We start from the raw sequence: 18,604 nt of genomic DNA, 5'->3' as shown, positions 1-18,604 counted from the left end.
CAGAGAAGATTCGGTTTTTTTTTTTTGGTTTTTTTTTTTTTTTGGATGGAAGAAGTAGGCTATGGATGAATTGTTTTGATATACCTCACTCAGGTGTAGCACACCGGGTGGCGCATGCGCACTGCGCGACCATCAGGTGAAGTCGCCAATGTGAAACCTCCTGGTTTCACTCATTCGCCGTGTCTCAGTGGGATTGCTGCGACTGGAGCCTTTCAGATGTCTGTGCTGGAGAGGATAGACTGGAGGGTGAGTCCACTCGTGTGTTTTACCTCTTACAGCTGATTTAATTTAACCCAGCCTACATCATGTTTATCGCCTTTGCTGCTGAGCGTTGTTTGTTTTATTACTTTCCACAATAATCACCTGTTTGTAATCGCGCAGCGCCGTGCGCGCTATTGAACCTGTGATTAATGTGAGTGAGGCCAAGGCTCCCGGTAGATTTGCTTTGAGGCTCCTGATTACAAACCAAAGATGCTCGTTTAAGATCGAAACTGAAAAAGACTTTCATTAAAATAATAGTTCGGTTTTTTTTTTTTTTTTTTTTTCTCTCTTTAATGGTTTCTACAAAAACACATAAAACACAGTAGAATTTAGTTAAATTTAGTTTTTAAATTATAATGTTATCACAGAAAATAGTCCTGCATTAACAGCGGAATCATAAGAGAATCAAACGCTGTTGAAGTCATTGAGTTCAGTGCTAAGTGACGCAAACATATGTTACTCTTCTATACCCTATATCGGCCTACCGTATATATGGGCTAGGCTACATAACATAATATAGGTAATTTAGCATGAATCTAACTTGGATATTACCTTGATCAGGGGCTGCGTGGGATTTGTTGGTGTTCAGTTGGAATAAAAGGCAAAATTTGTATTTTAAATTGATTTATTGTGAAAAGCCACCTCAACCTCTTTGTCTTAAATGTGGACGTCATGGAACACGATTGAATTGAAAATCACTAAGCAGAGGTCGCTCGTCGATTTGTGTGATATATATATATATTTTTTTAACTTATCCGGGTATTGATGCATTTAATCCACTTAATCTTTACACCTGACATCAGAGGAGCCGGTTGTCACTGTAGTCGACTGACGTTAAAATGACAAGCCGAGCATCAGGATTGCTGAAAACATCAGCGTCAGGCCAAGCGTGACTAACTTGCTTTAGGTCTGCTCTGTGTCTGCTCCAACGCAAGATAACATTTAATCAGCGCACATTTCTCTTCTGCTTCGCATCACAACAAGCCAAGGACCATCACGCAAAAACGATAATCCTCAGTGGCCCACGTCCTGTTGTTCCCATGCACAGCCGATCATCACAGCTTGGGTGGACGGACGCCACAGGCTGTTATCACAAAAGACAAAGGTCTGTCCATTAATCTCACAAACATTAATCTGACATTTAGTACTCGTCAAATTATACAAAACCAATTAATGAAATTACTCCAAACAGCCTATAATGAACACAGAGTAGCCTCAATTAATTTCGTGTTTGAGGGATATTTCAACATTTCAATGAAATAGACTGGAATTAAAATAATGGAGAGTCAGGTCGTTATAATTTAAAAAAAAAAAAAGGAGAAGAAAAACATCTTTTGTCCTCTTTTAGAGATTTGCTGCATATCAAAGCTTCAAAGCAGCCTTGGTTTGGACATTGCAAAGCTCCACCAAAAATGTAAATGAAGTTAAGAAAGAGTTGTTTGTTGAGCTCCTTTGAGCTTTAGAGGTTTTTGAGAGGCTGGTGCTGCTAAGCCCCCGGGCTTATTGCGGTTTGGAACAAGCAAACACCACTGCGAAGGACCGACATTAAAATATCATGGGTGTATTCCACTGATTTTTATTCTATTTAGACATCCAGATCGGAGAGATGCATTATCTTGATAAAATGCTGATTTTCAGAACAAAATCGTCTTAAGTCATTTCGTGTCGGTAAACATAATTAACACAAGGATTTAGTCAAGTGGCATCAAAAGATCATCCGAAGAGGCCTAAATAGGCTATTATTACACTTTCATTGCAGATAAGTATAAGAATAAACAAACAACAATTATTATCAAATGATGCTTACTGTGATTAGGTGTAATTAACAAGACTGAAATAATTGCAAAAATGCACAGAATTTAAAGTGGCAGAGCCTGACTTTAACAGCAGTTTTAAATAAATAAATAAATAAATAAAACTAGGTGTTATTTGCCTAGCTCACTCCATAACCTCCGCCTAATGAAAATAAATGTATCTTGTTTATTTATCACAACACCATCAAAATTCAAGAAGAGCTGGAACTCAGTGCGATTGGCCGACAGGCATTCAACTCAGCATCACAACTTCACCAAGAGGCACTTGGTAACCTAGCAACCTCTGACTGTAACAATATCGATCCGCACTTTGTTGGTTCCGACACACAGTCAGATCGGACTCGTCATCACAGAAAAAAAAAAAGGTTTCCTACATTTAGTTTGTTCGTTTGATTTTGTAGATCGTCATCATAACTCAGCAACAAGTGAAAGTAAGTTGTTTCCTTAATAACTAGAATAATTATTACAGAGCAATAAATATTGATCTCAGTGTGTTTATGAGGAATAATATCCTGAAACTGAGCCTTACAGGCGTCCCCTTTCAAATTAAAAGCCCGGTTTTTGAGTTATCGAATGGACTCCAGGAAACAAAAACAAAGTCGGTAGCTATAACAAACCATGGTGGCGGTGAGAGACTTCCCTCACTGCAAGCCACGGTAAGTGGGATTCAGAATTGTCCCTGCGTGTCGGTGTCTGACACGCTACAGACGGACACGATTCTGATTGGACCACTGTCCTGCCAATCAGCAATATTTTAATTCCCCCCCCCCCCCCTTCCACACGCAGCTACATCATCGGGCAGAGTGACGCCCACTCCCAGCGGCCGTGCAGAAATAGCAACACAGCCAATGCTCCAGAAAAGACTGAACGTCGCTGTTTTGTCCATAAGAGGGAGTCAAGTTTCTTATATGCACCGTTTTCGCCCACTTGCACAACAGAGCCACGGAGCACACTGACCGGAGAGGGGGGGGGGGGGAATATTGCTTGACAACGATTATTTTCTGCCAGAGCGGCTGTGGAGACTCATATCTGTGGTCGGATAGTCAGTCGGTCGGTCAGTTCGTCCCTTCAGTCTTCACCCGCAACTTCGCCTCGCCGCTGAAGAACAAGAGGGTTCATGAGCCCCAGGAAGCTCTTCTTTTTTTCATACCTGGATTAACTCACAGGCGACATATATATATATATATATATATTTTTTTTTTTTTTCCTTTTATTGTCTTTTGTGCCGGGAGAGACTTTTACTCGGTCAGAATGTTGTGGAAATTAGCCGACAACGTGAAATATGAGGATGACTGTGAGGTGAGTTTCGACAGACAGAAGAAAAAAAAAAAAAAAGTGGCTTTTGAGTGACACCGAACAAAAGTTTGCAATTCAGCGACTTGAAGGGCAACTGGTCGATTTTTGTCATAAGCTATCAATAATGATAAGATAAGATAAAGGGAGATTAAATGGAAAAGTCCAAACAGTCGGTAGAACAGGCGACAGCAGGGGCACAAAAGCTGCAAGAGAGGATTTTTTTTTTTTTAAAAGTTGAGAGGCGCCTACCACTGTACAAAGAAGACGCAAGTGTCGGAATAAATTGATAGTTCTGTAAGAAAAACAACAGCAAAGGACACAATTCTGTTAAAAATAATAATGATAATAATAATGTATTATTATAGCCTACATAAGGCTATAATAATATTATAGCCTATATTTATCAAGCCTATATAGCCTATATCAAAAATCTTTTCTTTACAAAAAGTAGCAAATAGGCGACTTGCTGCTCTGTTTGCTTCTCAATAACAACCGCATTTAAGTAATAAAATACCTATATTTCCGACGCTAAAGAAGAATAGTAAAATATACAGCCTATTAATATTAAATGAAAGTGAATGACAGGCACTTAGTTCCCTTGAGGGACAAATGTTAGCTCTACCTGCCATATTGTTGTTCATGGCTCACAGCTGCCCTGTCTCCTCCGTCCCTCAGGAAAGGCACGACGGCAACAGCAATGGGAACCCCCGGCTGCCTCACCTGCCAGCGGTCAGCCAGCACCTCTACAGCCCGTCTCCCGCCCTCTCACACTCGGCCAGTTCGGACTTCCAGCCCCCGTATTTCCCGCCTCCCTACCAACCCATCTCCTACCCACAGTCCAGTGACCCCTACTCCCACCTCGGCGACCCCTTCAACATCAACTCCATTCACCAGTCACCGTCGTCAAACCAGCAGCAGCCGTGGCCAGGGCGGCAGGGCCAGGAGGGGCTCGGCGCCCATGCGAGGGGCGGGCTGGCGAGTCAGATCCTGGGCCTGGAGGGAGGCTCGTCCGGGGTGAGGAGAGAAGGGTTCCGCCGGCCGGAACTGCTACCGCCACACGCTCACAGCCTGGACTCCTCGGTTATTGGTGATAACATGGGGATGCACGACATGGGGCACGGACTGGAGGATGTTCAAGTGAGTGGATTTGATTGACGTGATGACTTAAAGGGGCAAAGTTGTGTGGAAGTCGCCAAAAGGCTGAGTCCAGTGTGTGTGCATGTATTTGCGAACACTTACAGGCTTATTTAGAAAAACCATACAATCATACAATAAGAGTTTCATTTCAATTTCATTTGCTTCGTGGCATGGTACATTATTTTGATCACACATTAAAAATAATCAAAGGTCTCTAAGTACTCCTTAAACATCCAACTTCCCCCTAGAAAATATGCAAACTGTAGTTCTTCTGTTTGTCTGTTTGCATGAAAGAGACAGAAGTGAGGAAGGCTAATTTGGACAGATTTTGAAAATTATAATTTATACATTTTACAGCTTGACTATTATAACTTATACCATGCAAAAATCAATTTCAGCTTGTTATGTCTATCTTTTTTCTTTTTTTTTTAAGTGCATATGTTTGCTTATTGCTACTTCTTTTCTTTTTCATCAGCATGTAGATGACCACAGTATTATTATGGCAGATCAGACAGTCATCAAAAAAGGTGAGTTTACTCCATGTTTATGACTATTTCAAGCACAAAAGAGCAGCAGCAATCCTGTTAATCTAAAAGAAAAGAAAAGAAAGTTTGGGGAAAATCCCGCCTGGGGTACATGTGCCTTTGTCCAGCCAAATAAAGATGCAGCAATTTAATTTACTGTGAGGAAACTATTTTTTCACTCTCTTCATACTTGGAAATGTCATAACAATTACTTCTATAGTGGCATGTCAAGGCATTATGGGTGAGAGCACAGTAAAGGAGGAGTCTTCTGTGCTCACGCTGCTTACAGTGATAATCCTCATAGCCATCAGATGCACTTATCTAAGCTTGATGTGATCTTTAGCCTATTCTTTTGGTGAAGGTGCTTTGAATGGATGCCCAGTGGGAAAGAACTGATCCCTTTCAAAAAATGGCAGGCTGTAGCTGACATGACATGAAAATTGAGCAATCTCACAAGCCTTGTGTTGACTGTGAGAGAAGAGGAAAGCGCTGGATCATTTTTAGGCTGGTTAAGCTCGCAATTGCAGCTCTTTTCAGATTACGTTAACAGGAAATTATGAGTTGATCTTGAAGCAGTGTTTGGCTCTGCAGAACCAGCTTTTGGTGGGGTGTGGCATTAGGCTTGCATGTGAAGGACAGTTTAGTAATTTGTTGGGACATGAACTGTTTTGAGGGAGAACTTATCCCTGCTGTTTTGTCATCAGGGCTGCATGAAACAGACTTGGAGTTAGAGGAAGATCAGCATGAGCAATTTTACTCTACTACTTAGCTTTGAGTTTTCATTTGAACCACATAGATAGATAGATAGATAGATAGATAGATAGGATTATATGAAAAGCTATACAATTATGATATATAATTGGATAAGTTTTATGTTTCAGTCTAAACTGTAATCGTTATGCTTTAGTTTCTCATTATCATACTTGCAACAGTAAGGATTGATTCAATGACATATTTGTGATATTATATATATATTTTTTTCTCTTTTTAAGCATACTGGCAAAAAGTATGACAATGTTACTGTGCATACTTACAAGCAGAAAGCAATGTGCACAGAACAATAAAGCAACTAGTCTGTATTTGCTACAGAAATCAGTGATAGCTCATTATAATGTTCTCATGCTCAAGGGCACACTATGGGCAATCTAGGTTTTCCACTTGTAAACAAAGGCATGTCATTCCCAACCATGTGCCCCAGAGGAGCCTTGAAGTACTCATGTGACTCTGTGATTTCTGTCTCAGTATTAGGACTACGAGGTGGCAGGAACCTTGATCGCTTACAGAGGACTTATTATCAGGGGGGCTTTCTTGCGGGTGAGGATGAAGATAGCTGTTTTGTAGTGTTGCTGTGCTGTTTTGTTTGTCCGATGACTGTCAGTGCGTTTGTGGGTGGTTTAAAATTTTAAATCTGTGAACTAAATTTTGTCCAACCTTTGGGGGCAGCTAAACATAAAAAACACACAACTTTAAGATGCTTTAGCACTAAGGAGAATCTGTGAGTTAGATGAGAGGTAGTGTGTATGTATGTACTTGTTTGTGGATGGTGTTTGGCTTGAGGGAATTTTAGCTGTTTAACCATCAGGCATCCAGTGTTTGGAAAACCATGCAATATTTCAAAAGTCTTCAATGGCTGATTCTTGTATAATTTTGTGCGGCAGACACTGGTTTTTTCTCAGTTGTGCAGAGCTGCATACACTGTCTTCCTTGTGATTACATATAAGAAAACACAGATTCCCTTTTGCACAGAGAGGATTATGTTGATTAGAGTTTATGCACATACACAGGAGAGCTGCATATATAAACAAATGCTATTGCAAAATCAGAATTTTTTTGTCCTTCTTTTCTTGTTTCACTCTTCTGCTTACACACATATTTTCCCGCACCCTACAGGTCCTGTCACTCTACCCAAAGGCAATGCGCTGGGTCTTCCCTTCCAGAAAGAGTCCCTGCTGGGTATGGTATCAAACCCTACAGAGGTGTTCTGCTCCGTACCGGGCCGCCTTTCCTTGCTGAGCTCCACTTCCAAGTACAAGGTTACTGTGGCTGAGGTCCAGAGACGTTTGTCGCCCCCGGAGTGCCTCAACGCATCGCTCTTGGGAGGGGTTTTACGCAGGTCAGAGCTCAGACTCTTTCAAGTTTTTTTTCTCCTGTTGCTGTTTGTAAAAGTCTTCAACATAACACAGAAATACAGAAGCACTGCTGATTCACAAAAATCAATTGTAAATAAGCCAAGCATTATTAATTTTGTTGTTTTTTTTATCAATAGTTCTATTTTCTGCAAGCTGTTGAAAAGTTTGTGTGATAGTCTCAGCTATGGAAGATCGTTAAGCTGAGGAGTTGTAGCTTTCGTGATCTGTACACTAAAGCTCAGCAGCCCATGGGAAAGGGTTTTCTAAAAGCATAGCTTGGCTCAGTTGCTCTGGCTCATCAGTTTTGGTTTTTTTTTGTCTGAGGTGACTTTCTTTGTATGGTCTGCAATTTTAGTTCTCTGTTTCCTCTGGGGATAGGTTACACCAACACAGTTAGTACCAATCTAAAGAGTCAGTGGGTGTGTATATTTGTGCGTTTGTCAGGCGTTGCAGCATGGGTAGGTTTTATCTGTGGCAGAGCAGTTGACCTTATGGCACATATGTTAGTGAGGCAGTCTGTTGAGGGACTATGAGGTTACAGCATGTCCTGACCGGAGCATTTTGTGCTTGGAGTGCACGTTTGCCACTTCCCATGTGTCTGTGTTAATGCTGACATACACACACACATACACACATACATAAACATTCACAGACATTTTTAAGTAGGTCATATAGCAATAGGAGGATCGTTATCTGAGGGGGGAGACGGGGATGAAGGAGTGGGGGCACACATACACACATGCCTCCCTAAAGATGCTCCCTCTCTCACCCGCCATGGAGAGGGAGAGCTTGCTTGCCAGTCATGCGGAAAACTGAATTGGCCATGGCAAGTGCAGAGTTTAAGTGTTTGTGCAAACACGTGTATGAGTGATTTCTCTGCTCTGCTTTTTGAGCGGAAGCATCAATTGTGTCAGTCTTTTTTAGGTCAGGAGAGCCTATTTGCGTGTGACTTGTTTTTTTTTCTATCAAAAGTCTGGGGTGAGACAAGTTATTTCTACTGTATAGGCTGCAATCTGTAGATAGTATAACAATAATCACACTAACTTATTCTGTTTATTCAAAGTCATTTTTGTCTGAAATGTCCTCCAGCAGATTTTTAACAGATTGTGTGTGAAAAAAAAAAGTAATTTTGCATAATCTGTGAATGATTTCATATACTCAATCTGTATTTTTGTGTTCTCCTTCTGCAGAGCCAAGTCAAAAAATGGAGGACGCTCTCTGAGAGAAAAGCTGGATAAAATTGGGCTCAACCTGCCTGCAGGAAGGAGGAAGGCAGCCAATGTCACTCTACTTACCTCACTAGTAGAAGGTATGAGATGTCACTCAGTAGCTCACAGCACCTTCTCAGGTGTAATTGCTGTTTGCGCTGGCTGGAATGTCGTTCTAATCGTATGAGAACGTGGGAATGTCAATCTCCTCCACCTAGTATGTGTGTTTGAAGTACCGTACACTGTCTTATGTCATTGTCCAAACACCATTCATTGTTGAAATACTCTGTGATATAAAGACAGCGTGAGTGGCGCTGCTGTGAGTTTTCGTTCTTGAGGAAAATGAGGAACTTCCATTTAGCCAAAATCAGAGTGACTGTGCTGATGTGTAAACGCGAGCTGGTTGTCCCCCTTGTCTTGAGCTTTCAAAAAGACCTGTTATAATCCTTTGCAGCTCGGTCCTGTTTCAGCTCAGAGCAACAGAATAGCTCACGAAACACACTGTATGCGGTACTGTAAGCTATACGATCAATACTTTGACTACTAAAACATCATGATCAGTCATACCTTAGCCAGACAGTGACGCTCCACTGCTATCACGGTATCACTTCGCTAACATCTACCTGCTACCTTTTCCCTCTCTTGCTCCCTACATTGCTAATTTTTATAAATGGGCTGATGATTGTGTGCAGGAGAATGACTGGAGGCCTGTGTTATTTAGAGACCTTCAAAGCTGAATTAAGCCTTGTTATCTTGTGTTCGGCTTGCCAGAAGGGCCAGCTGACCTTAAAGCTTGTGCTTCTGAATAGCTGCCTGCATCCTCAAGTGATGTGCGTGCCTATCAATAAATGGTGCTGTTGGTGCTGTGGGCATTCTGCTCTAACATTTATCCACATAAGCCCATTATGACCGTGCAACTCAAACCACCCTCAAGACGGAAATATATTCATCTCACTAGTTCTTCTACCCCCAAGCTAGAAGACTGAGCACAGCTGATTATTCTGTAGTTCAGATGTTTTCCTTCATGTGCCTTGATGCTTGGGTATATCAGGTCCAAAACAGACCACTAGTGTAATGCTGCAAATTGATAAATTGCTGAGGCTGGCCAGCTTACCACTTGATCATTGCCCGGTGTGTGAAATCACATGGTGAAATATTGTCTGTTCAAATAATAAGAGTCTTTATTTATTCATAAACCTACAAGTCTTGGTTTGATACCAAGAGACAATTTCGCTTCATCTTCGGTGTTGTCATAGACTTGGGTTTACAGATGACTTGTGTTGTTTTCTCTCACAACAAGTGCTTTATTCCTCTTCTTTTAGGTGAAGCTGTTCATTTAGCAAGAGACTTCGGTTACGTGTGTGAGACAGAGTTCCCTGCAAAGGCAATTGCTGAATACCTTGGCAGGCCGCACGTAGAACGCAACGAGGTTAACTCTCGCAAGAACATGCTCCTCGCTGCCAAGTAAGAGTCTCTTCTTGATGCATGCCTCTACCGTGCATAGAATTGTTTGGATTACTGGAGTGTTTTGCTCACTGATTTACCTGCAGTTTTATTCATGGAATTTGTTGTCAGGCCTGAATGAATCAGAAGGTGTAGTTAATCTAAGTATTTTCCTCTGTTCTCCTAAATCAGTCTGTTTTTTTTCTTACCTTCAGGCAAATCTGCAAGGAGTTCACTGACCTGCTCACTCAGGATCGCTCACCTCTGGGAAACTCTCGGCCGGCGCCCATCCTGGAGCCTGGAATCCAAGGCTGCCTGACCCACTTCAGCCTCATCACTCATGGCTTCGGCTCTCCGGCCATCTGTGCCGCCATGACCTCACTTCAGAACTACCTGAACGAGGCGCTCAAACAAGTGGACAAGATGTACCTGAGCTCTGGTAGCGACACCCAGGGATCCTCAGACAGTGGAAACAAATCTACCGACAAAATGGACAAGCACAGGAAATGAGAGCTCAAAGGAGAATCCATATGAACTTGCGAACCCCCCTGAGTCCCTTAATCTTGCTGCCCTGTCTGCCCTTTTTGGACTTTTTTAAAATCAATATTTAGTATTGTCATTTCGAGAACAGAATTTGTGCGAGTGTGTGTGTATGTGTGTATGTGTGCTCGCGCTGTTAAATTTATATCATGTTTTTTGGAAGTTGAGGATTTCTAAAAACTTGTCACAGCTGGGCTGCAAATCGGTCTGTTTTGGCACCTACAGTAAACGCTCGTGGACTGGTCCTGGCCGGAGCAGTCCCTGTGAGGACATAATACACAGCATATCGTAGCAACCACTATACAGCCCCATACAGTTGCCAATGTGCCGACGTTACAACCATGGGACCTGCACTCTGTTGACAAAAAAGATGAAGAGAACAAAGTGCATACTGTTTTTTTTTTTTTTTGTTTTTTTTTTCCCTAGAGGACATCATTTCAAGATGAGTCGCTGTGGCTGTGAATTCCTCCCAGCTTCCCCCCTTCTTCTCCGTCTGGAGGCAAATCCACTGATTTCCTGTGTCTCAATGGACAATTTTTATATATGGGAAAGAAAGAGAAGAAAATCCACTTCATTTTCTTTACTTTTTTTGTGCTTGATTTGTACAACCACTAAAAAATGGCTCCAGTGTTATTGTGCTTTGTTCATGAGAGATGATTTGAATCTTATGTAGGCCCGAATGAGAAAATACAATTTCTGTGTTGGGTCAGAAACAAGAGACTTTAATGTTGGTATAATAGAAGCCTCTTCAGTGTTCATGTGGATTATAGACATAGCAATGCTTCCATTGTTGGTCTATCTTTTATACCTGGCAGCAAGAACATGCTTTTTTGTGACTTTGTTAGGTATTCATTATCCTTAGTATTTAAAAACCCCAAGTTATCATCAATCTACCAACCAGTGCAGTCCTGCCAGAGTGTATGCATGTTGTGAGAATGTGTGTAAATGTACATATTTCTTTCTTTAAAAATGTTTTTAATTAGACATTAAATTCCAAACATAGAATTTTATCCAGTGTCTTGTCCTGGATGTAAATATTTTCTAATTTATGTTGTAATTTAATGGGCTTGTGTAAATAATGGTATCATTCTGGTGTATGGTTTAACTTTTTATGATGATGTGTTAAACTTTTATAAATGGGTTAGTTTTTTATCGAGTAGAGGTTAGGAAGTGGGCATGATATACTTTTTTTGAAAATATGTAAAAAAAAATAAAATAAAAAAAAAGTTTCAGGAAAAATAAAAATAAAATGAAAGACTCAAGTCTGATTCAGTGAGTCAGTGATGTCGCCTAGGCCCCACACACACACACACACATGTTTTGCTAATGGATAGCACTATTGTTCTGTAGCCTTCTCCTCAGCAGTGTTTCATAGATGATGGTTAAGTCATGTGTTGGAAAATTTTCCTATTAATAAACAGCAAAGAAAAATCCCCAAACTAATGGGAACAGTAGCCATCATTATCTGCTCTCACTTAGCTTCACAAATAGGCTGTGTGGCTCAGCGAAGGCGTAGACCTCAAGAGTACATCATGTGATGAACAAAGATAGCTGAGAGCAGACAAATGGCTTGTTATGTTTAAACTTAGAAAACTATTGACACAAACTGAACAGTTTGCACTCAAAGCCCATCCCTTGTCATCCTATCTTCCTGAGCTCGCCGTTCACTGACATTCCTTGTCTAGTCCCTGTTGGAGCAGGTGTCGATCTGCTTTCAGTTTCTAGGTGTATTTCTTCTGTGGAAATGTGGTGCTGCCAGTTTCACACTGCAGATGACAATTCCTTTGATGTCTGTGAGAAAACGCAGCAATGCAAAGCTGCAGATGGGATTTACATGTGCAGTGCAAGCTTGCTTAATCATCATGCCCGGCCTGTCCCTGCTGATTCATGTGGTCTGTCTGTTTATGTGTTGTTGGAGGTTGCTGCTAAGTTTCTGAGCCATAGTAACATCAAACCAATGCTGACTGAAACAGCGGATATATAATTGGATTTCAGAGTATAACAAGTACGGCGCTGTAACCTACAACAATATACTGTATCAACATTTCTCTTAGGTGCTTAGCCATATATCTTGCTTTGGAGGTCACTCGGTGAAACGAGCATTTCACAAAGGCCAGGCTACATGTTACAGAGGCATCGGCAGCAGCAGCAGTAGTGCCATACCTAGCAGTTAAACAAGTATCAGCCTCTCCCCTCAGAACCTGTTTAACCAGACCTGTCAACTCGGTGGATCACTTCCCTCGCAGCGGTTGACTTTAACTGCCTTCAGTTACTCGTGTTAGCTTGTACGCTTGGCCCTGAGAGAGTAGATAATGGGAGGAGAAGGAGGCGGAGGTGCCAGAGAAAGAGAAGGATGTATTGCTGGAGAACGAGGTGGATTTCGAAAGCCTTTGATGACCAGTCGAACACGGTTGAGGCAACACCTCCCTGTGTCTGAGGCTTTGATTGGAAGTTGTTCAACCTCTGCCCCCTCTCTCTCTCCGTTTTCTCTGTCATGTTGTCGCTCTGTCAGTTGTATCACATCGCAGGGCTTTGGCAGGGTTTTGGCAGCCATGAGTTACTAAACATACACGTGTAACGTCCACTTTCCTTAGCTTTACCGTCAGTGGAGGAGATCCTCTCCGAGCAGGTTTGCAGAGTTAGAGCAGACGAGTATCAAAGGATTGGATGCAATGAAGGCAAACCACGTATGCAAAGTACAATTCAGAACACATAGAGGTGAAAAAACATGGATACCAGTGACATTCAAACACCCACAGCCTACCATCAGCAAATCAACATTTTTTTCAATCAGACCACAATGCACCTGTTTAATGTGTCATTCCTTATCTGTTTTCCAAAACACAGGCAACATGGTAACTGGTCAAACATTTCTGTCTCAACTGTGAGGCTGTGTGAGTAATTCACCTCTGACACACCTAATAAAGCTGGGAAAAGGAGGCGAGCATAGACTTGTCCAGCTTACCTGTTACCTTCACTTCTTCTTTTATGAAAAAAAAAAAGAAAACTCATACAGGCCTGCGTCTTTTATTTTTCGAGATTATATTTGACGCACTAATATAATCTTTTGATCTCATTAGGATGCCCAGGGCTACTTGTCAACTCCAGATTCACTGAACTGTAGTCGTATTCCATGCCAACTCTGACTGAATGACCTTTCTATGTAGGTCATGGCAAGTCACATGATGAAGCTGTCAGAAAAGAGGAAAGATGTGCCAAAAGGAAAAAACTGGATGCAACATTTTACTTTTTAAAATCTCATTAAATGTAATAGCAGTTTAGAGTGACCTTCATTTTTATCGGCTAATGAAAGGGACATATATTCAGAGAAAGCGCCAGTTTCTAACAATAGTCTGAGCACTGCGTTGACTCTTACACACCCCTTACTGTTACAAATTTCACAGCATTTTGCCCAACAACTTCCCAGATACTTAGCACTTTACTTTTACCCCTTTCCACTTAGTCCAACCACTTCCCTTGAACAACTGCCTTTGAAATCTGTTGCACATTAAGGCTCATTTGCAGTCAGACTAATCGCTTGCTTGCAGTTCCCAACCACTGAAACCACTTTATGAGTTAAACCATAGTCTTAATATCCCATGTCACAAGCAACAAGTTATCCCGACGACAGTAGATTCTCATGTGTAAATCAGGAGTCAAGGTCCAGTTCAGTAAGCACAGGAAGCAGAAGATCATTTGAATTGAAAATATGTGTCTCTCATTTGGAGAAAAAAAACCAGAGGAGTTTCAGTGATTAGGTTGGCCATTTTGGTACCTCTTAGAAAAAAAAGATCAAATAATGAAATAAATGAGTGCAAGCAAAGACATGACAGAAACTCAATTGGTGCAAACCAATAAAAGGACCCTGTCTTCATCAGTGCTGTACTGGAATATCCTACTAAAGAAGAGATTAGCTGACATAAGGTGGAATAGTAAAAGTATGTAAAATGACATTAACTCTCTTGAAGAGTTCATTCAGAGCAGCAGATTGGAGCGGGCTCACCGAGAAAATGGCTCATTTGTGACTAAAAACAAGCCCGGTATTTGCCTTATTCTTGCATAATCCATATAAATTCATCAGACTGTTCATCATCACTTTAATGAATCATGGACTGCTCCTCCCTGACAGGTGAAGAAAAGGGGATGGTGACTTCTTTTATATTGGAGGAGATGTTAGAGAGGAACATTTCCAGAAAACAACAAAACTTTATATATTGCTTGTTACAATTGAACCAAAAAGTCAAAGATCTCTGTGTGGATTATATTTCCAGGTATATTACTATTTGCTATAGAAACAAACCAGGTTAATGGTCTCTGGAAAGAAAAGGGGTTTTTTTTTTAATGTGATATTGGCAAGAAAATGAAAAAGAGGTCAATTTCTCGATTTACTGGTCATTATATGATGATTTTAGGGCTTCAGGTTTTATTAAAATGTCCTTCATTTCTAATGAGTCCTTCAGGGTGGATTGATTATAAAAAATGAGAGTTGTGTCAAGTATGGAGCTTTTTCTAGCAGACTTTATCTGTCAAACTTGGGACACAAGACAAGGTTATTTGTTTGCAATGTAATGTTATATTTAAGAAGTTATGGTCTGGTTTCACTACTCAAACACTATCTGGTGTGTCCATGTGGCCCAGACACTATCATGTACATGACACAATAAAACAAACAGTGACTAACTTTAACAGCATTTTTCAGAACAAAAGTTACAATGTACTTTTCAGGAATAAGAAAATGGGAAAGGGGGAGGTAGAGACGGTCAATGAAAACAAGAAGGTTTTAAAAAGCTTTTAAAGAACAGCAAACAGCAAAACAGTTGGTGTTAAATGTACAACAAGGAATACAATGCAGGGGAAGTGGCCACTGGTAGAGAAAGGAGGAAAATGCAATAATAGATGAAAAAATGCATTTTTAAATGTGGGTGATGTGATTAATGCCCTACATGTTTTTGCTTAACATTTCTGGATTGATATTGGTTCTAGTGTTTACTTGTTGTTTTGAGGAACCTTTGAGTTGTGTCTACTCCCAGCATGACTCGCTCCTGACTGGCATTAAACAAACACACCTGGAGTTACAGTGAGTATGCTCTGCTGGTATTTGCCTGCTGTGCTGTATGCAACAGCAGTCGGAGAACATGGCAAACGGGATTTTTTTCCTGGAGGACATACTGCCAGTCTTACATGTGTTCACTGTGAAATGGTTGTTGTAGCATCCTGACAACCTTTCTTTTTATCCCTGCCCAATTCAGTGATGCTCCACAAAGTGGTCACCAACTTTTGTTTTAAAGAAAATCTTTTAGAGACTAAGGAAAAGAGGTTAGAACAAACTTAAATAGAAAATCCTCCTGATTGTTCCATAACAGGCCACTTAGACCAATAATTGCTGCCATTACAAAAGTAGCGTAGCCCAATACTTAATAATCCATCTGGTGACTGTATTTAAAAGTAAAATAACTCCCAGTCGACTTTGGTGCAGACAACCTCACAAATGAAGACAAAACTGTTTCATTCATAAAATCAGTTGAATCATTTAATGATATTAAAAAAGATCATCACTGATCAGAGCTGGGAGTTTTTCATTTCTGAGTGTGCGCTTGTGTTTGTTTGTGTGTGAAGAAGGCCGGGGGGAGTGGGGAGGGGTTAGCTGTGAGGGGAACGTAGTTCAATAATGAGAGCATTAAGTAACTATGGTAGGGGGTGAGCTGAGTGTGTGTGTGTATGTGTATGAAGGAGGAGCTGGAGTTTTTTTTGGGGGGGGGGGGGGTTGGGTGGGTTGTAGCCTAATCCCTGAGGAAAATGTGGAAGAAATTAATCTAAATTACAAGGATGAGGCTAGTCTGGAGTCTGGGTCTGGAAGGGCTACAGAAGGAAGAGAAGGAGGGGGGAGGAAGAGGGGAAACATCTATTACTCCTGTCCTTTTCTGCATTTTAATCGCCGTTTTCTTTTTTTCTTCTTCTCTTTTTCCCCTCATCCTGTGGGAATGAGGTGGCCTGTCCTCCTTCCTCTTTGGCTTGCCACCCAGACACCCCTCCTTCACTTGCTCACGCACAGGCCTCTTACCAATTAGTCAGCAGTGCAGCCACTGCCGGTGTGGACAGGACTATGGGGACCCCTCAATCCCTGCTCTCCTCCCTGTGTTCTCTTCTCACAGACAACAGATGTCTTGGTTTCTCAGGGAACATGCTGCTCTTTGCTGGCCTCTTGCAGCCTCTGCTCCAAAATAAAGGTCCTTCCCATTCTCTCCAAACCTGCCACATCCCAGAACTCTTAGCTAACTGGAAAAGGATTAGCCATTGAGGAGGCCTAGATATGCACATACACACACACACACATACACATACACATGAGCTCATTCACACACAAACACACTCCAACACTAGATAGAGCTTCTTCGTCTTTCTTATTTACCCTGACACAAAAACAGATAAATTACACAGGATGGTTGCCGCCGCTCATCTATCTAATGAAAAGCATCTGGCGTCTCCCCTGCTAACCAACATACAAGCAAGTCCTGTTCACCTAGGCCTGAGTGCAGTAATGGGAACAAGCTGTTTGGTCAACAAACAGGCCTGTAAACACGAAATGTACTGTGTTTTACACACAGCCCTCTTTACTGCTTTACCAGAGTCAGAAATCCTGAGGACAGGGGAACAACAACAATAGATTACATACGTGGGATCACTGGTCACTCAGGTGCGTGCTTCTCAAGGGGTTTTGCACAAATAACAGTTATTTAAGTCAGCCATAGATCAATAGGAAACAAATAACTCTTGAAAAGTAACATTTGTTGCTTATTGTTGTTACAGTTAATGGGATTATGGATTAGCAGGGATTATTGATCTGTCTGTCTCACTGTTCATCAGTTCTTCGTCTCATCGTTGGCCCACACATGGCTGATTCCCAGGCCCAGTGAGTGGAGCCTGTGACTGCGTGGCTGAAGAAGAGGTTAATGCCACATTAATGGCCATGTCACATTGGTGAAGCATTAAAAGAGTTTCTCAGAAACCACCTGCTGCCATTATCGTGCTGTTCTCACAAGACATGATGAGACGGCCTGTTTGCGCCTTAATGTTAATTCATGTCAAGGAAAATGCCTAAAGAAGGATATGAGTGTCAAAAGCTTCTGCCTAAAGTTCTAAGAGCAATTCTAGGTTTGCAATCACTCACAATCACACGTTTGGTTTCCCTCGGAAGGTTATTCAGCAGAGGCAGTAAACCACTTAGATTCTTGCACATTGTGAGTCCTGATCAATTCATGTAGTAGATGACAGACTCTTTAAATATCAGCAAAACAGGACCTTTGTTTTAGCGTAGTTTTGCTAAAAAAAAAAAAAAAGAAAAACTTACTGGACTCTCTCTACTGGACTCTCTCTCTTCTCACTTTTTAAAATTTTCTTTGCATATTGTGTACAAATTACATGCAACTGCTTGGAAAGCACTGTAGCAATCACATGACTGACATCAAAGTCAGCATGCATGTTGCACCGTTTCAGTCATGCCCTGTACATCAGTCCGCCATTCACACCTCATTCCACACAGAGCTCATGATGCATCATCTCCTGTTGTGTGTCGTCAACTGGACAGTCTTGTGTGGCTTTGCTGACACCTTGAAATTGCACACATTAACCTTAGCGAAAAATCAAGAGCGTACTGACATGCTGCTGGTCATAAGGTGCCGGCTGCGGAAATAGTGTGAATGTGAATCATTTTTGCATCATTAAGAGGTGTCATTCAATTGTTATCTGAATCACAACACAGTGTTTGTTGTTTTCAGCATACAAAACATATATTCCATTCTTTTCTAGCAACAACATGGTCTTGTCGTTAGAATGGTCTCTCCAATCTTTGTCAAGACTTTGTATCACCTTGACCACCTAGGTGGAGCTGGTCATAACCCACACCAGTTAGTTTTTTTTCTCCAATCAGTGGAATTTGGCAAACACACAGTTAGCATTTCAGCTGAAAGACGCTAAAGTGCCGCACAGCTCTGAGGGGAACTGCTGTGTCTGATCAGTCGTTTCCTCCACTGTTAATATAAAAGCATGGATTAGTGCGGCTTTAATCATTATAATAATACAATGTGCCACAGAAAACATGAAAAATATACAAACATGAAATAAAAAAATACAGACAGACAAGAAAAATAACTTTTAAATGATTTAAAAAACAGTATATAAATTAGGAACGAAGCAATAAAAGATGCCATAGGTCATACCAACTTTTTTTTTTAATTTATCCTGAGGAAGTTCCA

At 41.2% G+C, this 18,604-nt stretch overlaps 1 protein-coding gene across 4 annotated transcripts; it reads left to right on the top strand.

Annotated features, from left to right (window-relative positions):
- The first annotated feature begins 79 nt into the window (after positions 1-79).
- Positions 80-11,614, top strand: tfap2c (transcription factor AP-2 gamma (activating enhancer binding protein 2 gamma)). Of its 4 annotated transcripts, none has more exons than XM_071493937.1 (8): positions 80-246; positions 4,047-4,508; positions 4,984-5,035; positions 6,275-6,346; positions 6,923-7,145; positions 8,352-8,470; positions 9,692-9,833; positions 10,028-11,614. In XM_071493937.1, the coding sequence occupies exons 1-8, from the start codon at positions 115-117 to the stop codon at positions 10,320-10,322; spliced, it is 1,497 nt and encodes a 498-aa protein (XP_071350038.1). In that variant the 5' UTR covers positions 80-114; the 3' UTR covers positions 10,323-11,614. The 4 variants fall into 4 exon arrangements, with proteins under 4 accessions (XP_071350038.1, XP_071350039.1, XP_071350040.1 ...); XM_071493939.1 differs by lacking the exon at positions 80-246 and adding an exon at positions 2,993-3,374; XM_071493938.1 differs by lacking the exon at positions 6,275-6,346 and having other exon boundaries at positions 89-246.
- Positions 11,615-18,604: the final 6,990 nt, after the last annotated feature.

Source organism: Trachinotus anak, unplaced genomic scaffold (genome assembly GCF_046630095.1).
Source record: "Trachinotus anak isolate AG129_WGS33_773 ecotype Australia unplaced genomic scaffold, CSIRO_AGI_Tana_v1 ptg000013l, whole genome shotgun sequence".
NCBI lineage: Eukaryota > Metazoa > Chordata > Actinopteri > Carangiformes > Carangidae > Trachinotus > Trachinotus anak.
Note: the sequence above shows the minus strand (reverse complement) of the source record. Positions and strands in the feature narration are given on the sequence as shown.

What these genes read in the sequence shown, in the direction of transcription:
- tfap2c (XM_071493937.1), top strand. Translation starts at nt 115, where the DNA reads ATGCGCACTGCGCGACCATCAGGTGAAGTCGCCAATGTGAAACCTCCT. An exon ending in TCAGACAGTCATCAAAAAAG is followed by an intron (nt 5,036 to 6,274) that starts GTGAGTTTACTC and finishes TTTCTGTCTCAG; the next exon opens with TATTAGGACTACGAGGTGGC. An exon ending in TTGGGAGGGGTTTTACGCAG is followed by an intron (nt 7,146 to 8,351) that starts GTCAGAGCTCAG and finishes CTCCTTCTGCAG; the next exon opens with AGCCAAGTCAAAAAATGGAG.